Consider the following 12,348-nt stretch of genomic DNA (forward strand, 5'->3'; position numbering starts at 1 on the left):
TAGTACTCAACTTCAAGGTTGGCCCTGCACCATGAAGATGGCACCAAGCTGAACATGGGTGGTAGTAAGCTCTTGTGAGGTTCCCAAGGAAGGTCATGTGCTTACTAATTCAACAAGCGCCATAGATGTCCAAGGCAAAAAGCATTCTAACATTCCACTAGGAAATGAATCCAAGATTGGGAATATGAGCAATGGAATTCCGTTTTCTCTCCAACCACTTACTGCGATGATTGTGCCATACTCTATACCTGTAAAGGTGCTTAACCCTATGGGTGCACCCAATACAACCAAAATTTCTGGACCTTGCATGATGCAATTGAAATTAAGATGTATTTGTGATCCAAATATTTTGAATGGAGAATAGTTTTTAAAATTTTATTTATAATTGATTTTTTATATTTTTGTATTTCATTTTAACTTAAATGAATATAGAGAAAATATGTTATTTGAAGCAAATTAGAAAAAATTAAAAAAATAGGTTATATGAAAAAAAAAGTGTGGCTTTAGCGGTTGTTGTGATTGCCGCTAAAGATGTCCTTGACTACCGCTAAAAAATCACACATCAGACTTATAGCAGTAGCCAATTTAGCAAAAAATATTTTTAGTAGAAGTTTTGTATTTCATGAAAACTGCCACTAGAACTTATAGCGACAATTCTTTTAGCGGTTGTTTGTTGGCTGTCGGTAAAGTATCTAATAGCAGTTTTATGGACCTTTATCAGCAATTTTGATTGTCGTTAAAAGTCATTTTTCTTATAGTGAATGGAAGTCTATATAGATACTAACTTGGAAAATGTTGTGATTGATATAAAGTCCACAAGTGGGTATTGTACTTTTGTACAAGAAAATCTAGTGACATGGAAAAATAAGAAACAAAGTGTAGTTACAAGGTCGATTGGTGGCATTTTTTCTAGGATTGGACTAGAAAGACAAAGAGCAGCATCTTTCAATAGGGGTTTCCCAAAGACGTGCGTTGCTAGAGCGAAGAACAAACTAGTCTAAAGTGAAAAAATTAGGGTTTTTTGCGGTTTTGGTATAGGAGATGTGCGTTGCTAGAGTGAAGAAGAATGGGCAGGGGAAGAAATTGGTATCTGCACGCCAATTCTTGTTAATTTCTCCAATGAAGTTAAATCTACACCATTGATGTAGAAGTGAAATCAATGGCTAAAAAAACTGTTGATATAATGGCTTTTAAAGATGACTTAAATGGCAAAACAATAAATGCCACTTAAAAACCACATATTTAGCGGCAATTTAAATATATTTTTAATAGCATTTTAATAATTACCACTTAAAATATATATAATGGCTTTTTTGATATGGATATAATGGCACTTTTAATAAGCGCCATTAAAAATAATATATAGTGGCGTTTATATAAATGCCAGTTAGAAAAACTCAATTGGTAGCTGTTATGGTTCTATACAGTCTTCATGTTCCGTCCAAAAGGGAAGGAAAGGAAAATGAGAAGGCCTTGGTGTGTTTGGAGGTTGGGTCAGGCTATGATGGGAATCAATGTATTGGGACAAAGCTCTATAATCATGTGGGGGTTGCAGAAGAACGTACGGTCTAACCTCTCCAACACTTGTAACCATATTGACCATTTGTCCATTGTAAACGGTGGCCCTACGTACATAGTCAATGTTAACCAGCCCAAATGGTTTAGGTGCCGTGCTCTTGAAGTTGTTTTGATCTTGAACAGAATGAGAGAATATTTGGTTGATTTGTGACGTCTAGAGGAGCCAATCAACCTGACGGTCACGACCTGATCATCTGTGATTGGAGACCATCTGTAATTGTAAACGGCGACTTCAACTTTGCTTCCGATTTTTAATTCGGTATTTATAATCTAATGGAGTCATTTTTTCTTGTTCTATCTTTGATAGCAAGATTATTCTACACATTTTTTCCCTAAAAGCTGTCAAAGGATGAATCTTTTCTCCACATTCATCTTTGCCTTCATCTCTACCTCGTACCAACGTCGAAGATATTATAGAATCTACTTTCTCTGGCATCACGTCTCTTTCAAGAAAATGGTGGTAATGACATTCCTAACAAAGACAATAACAGTGGATGGCATCATGGCATCACTTATTTCTTCCGTTTATGTGTTTTCAATATGTTTAATCAAATAATTAAAAATTTTGATGTTTATTAATGCCATTTTAATTGTTTATTATTTATAACAAAAAATAATAAGAAATTAGATGCAGTTTTTGGATCCAATCCATTTCATCCTTAAATATGGAAGAGGATAAGATAAAGAAGGGTTTTACATTTTTATGTATGGAAAGGATTTGGGTTCTCAAAATCCAACCTTCTATCAATAATGTTTTCAAAACTAGATTGGAAAACTGGGAATCGGTAACTTGACTGGTTCTGTTTCACCCCAGAACCGCTTTAGGCCAACAACCGTTGATTTGATCAGCGAACCACAAACCTGGATGGTTGAACTGTCGATACGGACCAGATGGCCAAACTATTTGATCCGAGAACTAGTCCCCATAGAAAAAAAAAACTTGAATATCTTAAAAGTCCCTCGTACAAATATGGATATGAGTAAATTACTTTTCAAAAATTCATGGTGGATGTGCCTGTGAGGCGATCCTGTATGAGGAGCAATTCCCATTCCACTATTACCATAAGCAATACTAAAAATATCAAATGAGGTAAGTACTGATATTTCTAGCTTTTCACCTCCAATGAAATGAAATCACCCCCTTAACCAGTACTCATCTCACCACCAACCATAAAATAGGATATTAGACATAGGGGACCCCACAGTGAAATGAATAATAACACTTAAAGTAGGAGAGATGTTGCAGATCCAGACTGGTAATGAGATATTTTTACCTTTCCACCTCCAATAGAATTGGAGAGCACATCAGTACCTTACACGTGCCCTACAGTACATCCAGACCGTGCATCGAAAACATCTCCCAATGACAAGTTATGTGCATGTGGGATTGTGGAGCATGCAGTATGGCCGGGTCCGGATCTAGTAGGCACGTTAGATAAGTAGAGTGATTGAACCACTTAATAGCTGTACGATACTTGTCATAGCTAATGTGCCTCTCATTCAAACACGTTTTTAATGCTCAATTATTGTCCTTAGTGAGAGTGTCGGTGATTTTCTTTACAATGGTTGAATTTTCTGTCATGGCAATTGAAGCATCGTCTTTGAGTTGAGCATATTCCAGTCGACATATCTATCTATAAATACCTGACCATAGAAGCCTAATCTCCATCATACAAGTATTCATTCATTTGAAGCACATCTGTTTGGTTGTATCAACATGTCTTCCCAAATTTCATCATGCCCCCCCACCCAGCATTCTTCTTCGGAAGCCGAAAAAACAGAGCTCATTCGTCACACCACCAATTTCCACCCAAGCATTTGGGGAGATCGTTTCATTACTTACACTTGTGATAACATGGTCGTTGCATCTCTCTCTCTCTCTCTCTCTCTCTCTCTCTCTCTCTCTCTCTCAATTTATAATGTTTTTGACATGATGAGAATTGCTTGTGCAGAAACTTGAGTCATACAATCAACAAGTTGAAGAGCTAAAAGAAGAAGTGAGGAGCATTTTAAGGAATTCTGCCAATAAACCATTGGAAATGTTGAGTTTGATTGACGCAGTCCAACGTCTTGGCTTGGGGTATCATTTTGAGAGAGAGATAAACAAGATGCTAGAACAGATATTCGATGCCCACATTGTCTACTTTAATGATATGGATGATAATCTCAATGCTGTTGCCCTTCTGTTTCGATTACTCAGGCAACATGGTTATAACATACCATGTGGTAAGTCCCAATATTAATATTTCTCTCTGCAGGTTTCTGTTAGATATGCACATAATCTGGTATATGCAGAGTTTTTAAACCATCAATTAATAAATACTCCTAGTATGATAAATTCACAAAAACATATCAATTATCAGGATGGTTATTAATTAATGTTTCAATTCATTAAACAGCTCTAGTTCTCAGTACGTATTTAGTGTTTCGGTGGGTTTAATAACCCATATATATGATAGATACACATACACTGATGATTGACTGGCAGTATCAGTATGGCACGGGTTCTTACTTGTAGTAACTTCATTTTGGAGCCCATGGCCCACCCTAGTAATTGTAATTGAAGGGGGAAGGTTCGTGGCTATGGGAATAAGGGATGATGGAGTTTAGATGGTGGGTCAAATTGGGTCAGGTTCGGAATTATGACCCATCATCACCCAATTCAATCGATCCCTGCATAATCTATGACTTATGTTTTTTGGTCTCATTTCCTATTTCTGTTGGTCAAGCAGATGTGTTCAAGAAATTCAAAGATGAAGATGGAAAGCTTAGAGAGAGCTTGGCTAGAGATATACAAGGTATGCTGAGTTTGTATGAAGCTGCATACCTTGGGAAACGTGGAGAAGAAGTTCTAGATGAAGCCCTTGCTTTTACCACTGCTCATCTCAAGTCGACTGTGGCTACGGATACAACTTCCCCTACTCTTGTAAAACAAGTGAAGCATGCCCTAGAGCAGCCTCTCCACAGGGGAATACCTAAGATAGAGGCACGACATTACATCTCTTTCTACGAAGAAGACAAATCACGAAATCAAGTTCTGCTCAAGCTTGCTAAGTTAGATTTCAACAGAACACAGTTGTTATATCTCAACGAGCTAAGCCAAGTATCAAGGTAAGCTTCCCAGCTTTCTCTGAGAATTTAAGTTGGTGATAACCTTCATAACTATATATATATATATATATATATATATATATATGTTTGTATCTGCTCTAATATAATCTCTAACACTTACTTACAGGTGGTGGAAGAATATAGATTTTACATCAAAGACACCTTATGCAAGAGACAGACTGGCAGAGTGCTATTTTTGGTCAGCTGGAGCTCTTCCTGAACCCCAATACTCTCTTGGACGAAAGACTCTCGCCAAAATAGTTGCCATCAATACAATTTTAGACGATACTTACGATGCATATGGTACCTTTGAAGAACTCCAGCTCCTTACGGATGCAATCCGAAGGTTTGAATTGAGATGAGACCACAATTTAAGTTAACATGGATCTATCTCAAAATTTTGACAAGTTGATTTATTTATTAGTTAGTTAGTTAGATGTCTTCATTGCCCTTCTCACTCTATATAGTTTCATCATGTTTATATATTTAGGTGGGATGCCAATGAAACTGATAAGCTACCGGAATACATGAAAGTGATATATGTTACACTCTTAGATATTTACAATGAAATTGAAGAAGAGATGAGAAAGGAAGGAAGATGTTTTTGTGTCTCTTATGCAAAAGAAGCGGTAAGTTACACATAATTAAGCAGCAATTAATGGCCGGCTGTGATTAATTTATTTATTTGTTCCATTAATTCTCTATATATATCTTGATAAATTCAAAGGATGATCAATATAATTAATTAGATGGCAATGCTCTATATATATAGTTTATAAGAAATCATAATTAAACTCGCAAGTTAACCGCACGTACGCACTCTTTTTAATTAATAACTTCAATTTTAATTTCATTCTGCCCCGGCTACCAACCCCAGATGAAGGATTTGATTGAAGCCTACCAAATTGAAGCCACATGGTTGAAAGAAGGGCATATTCCTACATTTGAAGAGTTTAGCAAGCTTGGCCTAATTACCAGTACATACATTATGATGACAAATGTAATCTTCGCATGCATGGGAGAAATGGCAACAAAAGAGGTGTTTGATTGGCTATCAAAGACACCTGATGCTGTTAAGAGTTCATGTATCATCGGTCGATTCTCGGATGACATCATGACTAACGAGGTATGCATCCATCTAATATAATCTAGGTATATATATATATATATATAGCTCTAGCTAGTTAGCATTAATTTAATAATAAATAGAGCTCTTAAATTAAGCTAATTAACCTTGTATTGATTTGATTCTATCTATAAATTTGAAATTTTGAAGTTTGAGCAAGAGAGAGGGCATGTCTGCTCTGCCATTGAATGTTATATGAAGCAGTATGGTGTGTCAAGGGAAGAGGCAAACAATGAGTTACGTAAGATTGTCACAAAGGCATGGAAGGTTTTGAACGAGGAATGTATCACACCGACTGCCGCACCAATGCCTCTGCTAATCCCAGTTGTCAACCTTGCACGCCTTATAGAAGTCGTCTACAAGCATGGAGATGCCTTCACCAACGTCACTACAGGGTTGAAAACTCACATCAAACTTTTGCTCATTGATCCCATCACAATCTGATCAAACCCGGCCCCACGTGCTACATACATATGTACTATTCATGAATTAGTTACTTAATACATATATTCCCACAAAATTAAAATAAAGTTACATCATAAGTGGACAGTGAAAGTGTTACTGTATCAGAATCACATTTTCTATGATCGAGGTCATGCATCAAGTGTTGTATTTAATGTTTTAATTACTTGAAAATTAAATTCGAACATGTTTCAGTGGAGTTTATTTTAATTAGAATTTTGCCATTTATATTACAACAATGAGAATTTCGGCATATGCATGCATGCAAGTCATTACATTAATTAGAGCATTATTTCAGGGAAAATTTATGATATGAGAAAGATATAGTATAAACAAAACCCATCCATGGTTTTGATATATAACACCTGATTGACCATTGACCACCACGTTTGACGAATCCACTTGATTGGTTATTGGTTGATAATTCAGACAGTTTTCATCCATCTAACGATGGTTGAGAACCTATTAACTTTTGTTTTAATTAACATACATGCATGGCCAGATCCAATTACCTCTCTCACCAATAAAGCTCTATTGACCTAAGGCGGCAATAATACTACAACCTCATTAATATTGATGCTTAACTGTATTATTGGATTAATCACGACCCGTTTATAGATAATAATAGGGGCCCGTAAACGGTAAATCATCTTCTGGTTTGGTGATGCATGAACCCTAAATTTATTTATAAGTTTATCTGGTTTGAAAACCATAAGAGGAAAAGTATAAACCAATTCAGTAACTGATGCATTTGCTCATGTTCTGCATAATAATAATAATAATAATAATTGATGGAGGGTGATTTGGCCCGACCTCGTAGCTCAGGTACACGTGCGTGTGACTTTGCTCAAACAGTGACTCAGTATGACAGCATAACGGACGTGGGCACAACTCAGGGGGGAAGTCCCACCGAGTTCAGCACGGCAAGTCGGCAGGTAAACTACTCGCCGAAAGCCACCTCACCCACACCTCCTCCCCGGGGTTAAGGCACTTCGGGGGGTCCCGAGTTCGGGACCCCTGACCCCTTTTAAGACCCGAGCTCCTCCCAATGGACCTCGGGCCACTCCCAAGCAAGAACGCACCGATTCTTCTTCGGACACCCCGAGGCACAAAGACCTCGGGTCGGCTAGCTCGGCATAACCGGCTGCAGGCAGCCCGTCACTTAAAGGACAGCCCAGCTCAGGGCAATTCGCAGGAGGACAGCTCAACATACCATAGGAGGGCTTCCTGCCCGACCCCCGTACCCAACAAACCTGCGAACAGCAGGCATGTCCCCTTGCCGCGCTTGCCACCTTTAGAAAGGCGTCCCACACCTGACAGACACGTACTCTGCACGACGGCCCCACGCGTGCCACCTCAGCTCTTCCTGTAACAGCTGTAGCAGGCTGACAGTGGTGGTTATACCTGCCCTGTCAGAAGTCAGAGGGCTTAGAGCAACGGAATTCAGTTATAAGGAGCTTATTCTCAAGGAACAAGGTATCTTGAATGACTAGCGCAACCTGCACTCTTAGTGTTCATTCTCATTCAGCTTCTTGCACACAATACTAACTTAAGCATCGGAGCATTCCTACCGGGAAACCCCCCGGGAGTTCTTCCTCCTTCCTCTCGTTTCAGGTACATCTCAGGAGCCACACGAGCGCCATCTGTGGGAAGCGCTTCAAAAAGCCTTTCTCTCTAAACTCTTTCAGTTCCTTCTTCTTCCTTGAAACAATCCAATGCTCATGGCTTCCTCTAGCAACGTCGAACGAAGCACGGAAATGGATAACTCCAGGGAACAACCCCAGCTTCCTACTGTCTGTATCGGATAGTTCACCGTCCCCCTCTCAGCGAACGGAATCCCTAGCTTAAACGTGCCTCTCACAATGGCACCTGTCATCGCCCCACTCCCTGCTACAGTCGGAACGATGTTCACCAAACCTTCGGTCGTGCCCCCAGCGGCCAGCCTGAACCAACTGGAGGACCTGATGTAGTGCATGAGGGCCATGCAGGCTCAAATGCAACAGTTCCAACAACTTCAACTCTATCAACAGCACGTACTGCACCAGGTCTCCCAGTATCAGTATCAGCAGCAGTTCCCTCAGCTGCCCCAACCTCAGCTTCAGCAGCCTCAGCTCCCGCCTCAGCGCCCAGCCTCGCAGCAAGCCAAGTCTTGCCGCCAGAGCGAGCACCCCTCCGACTGAGGAGAGGCCCCCCAAAATCTCCCAAAAAATCAGGCCTCCCCCCACGGCAGACGGGAGAGACCGGCTACCCCGATATCGCAGCGGGCGGACATGTCAGGAGGACCACGGCTCGCCAGGTCTACGTCACCTCGACAGTCGAAGTTTGGAACCCCGATCCTTGAAAACCGATTCGAGATCCTGGCAACAGACTCCAAGCAGGACCCCTCTGTCCATAGCCACCACCAGCAGACCGGGCTACTCCCTATGCAAACCATTCTAGACAGTGCGGAGGTGAGCAGCACGAACGCCGAGCCCATCAAGAAGCAGAGACGCCACTGCCGAGCTCGCCGATCTGTCACCCGCGATTTGCCCGAGCTCATGGGCAAAGAAGAGGGAGGCTCGGCCGAAGCCAAAGCTCCCCTCCTCTCGGTTCCGACTCCCCTGTCTTCCGAACTCCTAGCAGTCCCGATGCCCAAGGATTTCAAGCTCCCCCCTCTTGACAAGTATGACGGGTCGTTCGACCCGAATGATCATGTAGACGCCTTTCAGTAACAAATGCACCTGGCGCGAGCCAACGAGTCGTGCATGTGCGTGGCCTTCTCCACTACTTTTAGGGGAGCTGCTCGCAAGTGGTAACGGAACTTGGTGCCCGGGTCGATAAGAAGTTGGGCGCAGTTCGCACAAGCCTTTACGTCCCACTTTGTCACCAGCAAACGGTGCCCGCAAACTGAAGAAATCATCTTCAACATAGCACAAAGAGAGGGAGAGTCCATCCGGAGCTATATCAAGTGGTTCAACGACGCTTGTATGCAGATACCGTGCCTGGACCCCGTCGTACGCCTTGTAGCAACCAAGAAGGGCGTGAAGCAGAAAGAGTTCAAGTGGCACATGGTCGTCAACCAACCCGCGACCATAACCGAGTTTCTGAAACTTGCGGATAAGTTCATAGCCACCGAAGAGGAGATCAACCAGAAGGGCGAGGGTGCACCCGAAAAAAGAAAGAGAGAAGGAGAGCCTTCCAGTCAAGGGGACACTCGAAGGAAAAAAGAAACAGTTCGGGGGGCAAAGTCGGGTCAATTGTTTCGAGCTCCTACACCGGACCAAGCTAAATAGACCCCACTGAACACAAAGCGGGATGAAATCCTGATGGCGATCAAGGACGCCCCGTACGTGAAGTGGCCACCCCGTTTGAGGGGAATCCCAATGAAAGAAATAAGAGTCTGTATTGCAGTTTTCACAAAGACCACGGTCACAGTACCGAGAGTTGTAAAAACCTTCGCGATGAGATAGAGGAGTTCATCCATCGCGGATATTTGAGAAGCTTTGTACAAAATAATAATAATAACAATAGTAATAGAACAGGTCGGCAAGGGGAGCACGGCAGAGATGCTCCCGAGTCCAGCAGCAGGCCGGCCGAACAACCGCAGAGGCAGCCTCCAGAGGAGAGGCCAGTCCGAGGAACCATCCACATGATAGTGGGAGGTTCTATCATCGCAGGTTGCACTTCAGCAATAGCTCGGACTTCGGTTCGTGAAGCCACCCGGGAGGAGCAGAACCCCCCGAAGCAGCCGAGGACAGAAGAGCCAATTTTCTTCACAGAAGATGATGCGCGAGGAGTCCACTACCCCCACGACAACGCACTCATAATAAACCTAAGAATCAACGACTTTGAGATTAGGCGTGTACTCGTCGACTCAGGCAGCTCAGCCAACATTCTGTTTAAAGCTGCGTTTGACCAGCTCTAGTTGCAGAGAAGCGACCTAAAGCCCGCAGACACTCCTTTGGTAGGCTTCAACGGAGAAAAAGTCCGGCTCCTTGGGAAAATAACAGTACCTGTGGAGGTCGGCACGTGGCCTTGTGTGGTCAGGTTCAAACACGACTTCCTGGTGGTCACGACCCCCTCCCCCTACAATGCCATAGTAGGTCGACCGATCACCCATGTCCTACGGGCGGTGGTCTCCACTTACCACTTGGCCATGAAGTTCCCAACAGACTTCGGTGTGGGAGTAGCACGGGGCGACCAGCTCGAATCCCGCAAGTGCTATGTTGCCGCTTGAAGGGGAAAACCAAGGTGGTCGGCGACCTCGAACTAGAGCGACCCACGGAGCAAGGCAAAGAGCGAACCGCGCCCACGGAAGAAATAGTCGCGGTCCCAACCTCAGCAACAGACCCGGCTCGGACGCTGCAGATTGGCGCTTCCATCCAGGAGCCCCTACGATCAGAACTAGCAAGTTTCTTACTTCAAAATTTAGATATTTTTGCATGGTTCGAGGTAGAAATGCTCGGTATAGACCCCGAACTCATAACTCACAAGCTGAACACTGATCCCATAGTTAGGCCCGTTAGACAGAAGAAATGCAACCTAGCCCCGGAACAGTGGAAAGCGGTCGACGAGGAAGTCGAGAAGCTCCTTGCAGCGGACTTCATAACAGAAGTCCACTACTCGAGCTGGGTAGCCAACCCCGTCCTGGTAAAAAAGGCCAATGACAAGTGGTGCATGTTCGCCGACTACACCGACCTGAACCGGGCTTGCCCGAAAGACTGCTTCTCGCTCCCCAGAATCGACCGTTTGGTGGATGCGACCTCAAGGCATGAGTTGCTAAGTTTCTTGGACGCCTATTCGGGCTATAACCAAATCAAGATGGACCCGGCGGACGAAGAAAAGACTCCCTTCATCACTGAATTCGGCCTGTACTGTTACAAGGTTATGCCCTTCGGTTTGAAAAACGTAGGGGCAACCTTTCAAAGGCTTGTAAATAAATTGTTTGCACCGTTAATCGGCAGAAAAGTAGAATGCTATGTAGACGACATGGTCGTCAAAACTCAATTCCCACATGAATTAATACAAGACTTGCATTTGAAATTTTGTGTAAGTTTAATATGAGATTGAATCCAAACAAGTGTGTGTTCGGTGTGACCTCGGGTAAATTCCTAGGATACATCGTTAACCGGCGTGGCATTGAAGCCAACCCGAATAAGGTTAAGGCCATCTTGGACATGAGACCACCCCGTAAGATGAAGGAGGTTCAGAGGTTGAATGGCCACATAGCCGCCCTGAGCTGCTTCATCTCCAAATCGGCGGACCGTTGTCTGCCGTTCTTTAAAGCAAGCAAGAGCAAAGGGTTCGAGTGGACCCAAGACTGTCAGCTCGCGTTTGACGAGCTCAAGAAATACCTCGCTAGTGTGTCAATCTTAACCCGGCCTGAGGAGGGTGACATTTTAGAACTGTACCTCTCGGCGAGCAACGAAGTGGTCAGTTTGGTACTAATAAAGGAAGTAGATCGGGTCCAATGACCCATCTATTATGTTAGTAAAGTATTGCAGGGAGTAGAGACGAGATTCCCGGAGATAGAAAAGCTAGCGTACGCACTAGTAATTGCAGATCGGAAGCTCCGCCCGTACTTCTAGGCTCACACTGTTATCATTCTCACTGACAAACCTCTGAGGCAAGTCTTACTTAAGCCCGAGGTCTCTGGTCGGTTGACGAAGTGGGCCGTTGAGCTCAGCGAGTACAATCTCCAGTACAAGTCGCGAACTGCCATTAAGGCCCAAGCCTTAGCAGATTTCATCGCCGAGTGTACATTCAGCTCTGAAGCCCCCAGGCTGGTTGAGCACGAGGCTCCCAATTCAGGTGAGCCCGATGCTCCCAGGCCGGTTGAGTCCGAGCCCCGTGAGGTAGTAACCAGTGTGGCATCTCTCCTAGTTCAGCCAAGCCCGAGTTGGGATGAGGAGCCCTGGATCCTTCACGTAGATAGCTCCTCAAACCAGCAGGGCAGCGGAGCCAGAATAGTTCTACACGGCCCAAGTGGCACGAAACTGAAGTACGCGCTACGCTTCAAGTTTGTGGCATCTAACAATGAAGCGGAGTATAAGGTGTTGATAGCTGGACTAGCTCTAGCCAGAGAAGTAAAA

General features: G+C 43.5%; 1 protein-coding gene across 1 annotated transcript; it reads left to right on the top strand.

Annotated features, from left to right (window-relative positions):
- The first annotated feature begins 3,234 nt into the window (after positions 1–3,234).
- On the top strand, positions 3,235–6,487 carry LOC104585729 ((-)-germacrene D synthase-like). The gene is made up of 7 exons (XM_010242699.3): positions 3,235–3,436; positions 3,531–3,804; positions 4,311–4,689; positions 4,817–5,035; positions 5,180–5,318; positions 5,567–5,815; positions 5,966–6,487. Exons 1-7 carry the CDS (start codon positions 3,296–3,298, stop codon positions 6,257–6,259), a joined length of 1,695 nt encoding a protein of 564 aa, XP_010241001.1. The 5' UTR covers positions 3,235–3,295; the 3' UTR covers positions 6,260–6,487.
- Positions 6,488–12,348: the final 5,861 nt, after the last annotated feature.

The sequence above is a fragment of the Nelumbo nucifera genome, chromosome 1, assembly GCF_055504915.1.
Source record: "Nelumbo nucifera cultivar China Antique chromosome 1, China Antique-T2T, whole genome shotgun sequence".
Lineage (NCBI taxonomy): Eukaryota > Viridiplantae > Streptophyta > Magnoliopsida > Proteales > Nelumbonaceae > Nelumbo > Nelumbo nucifera.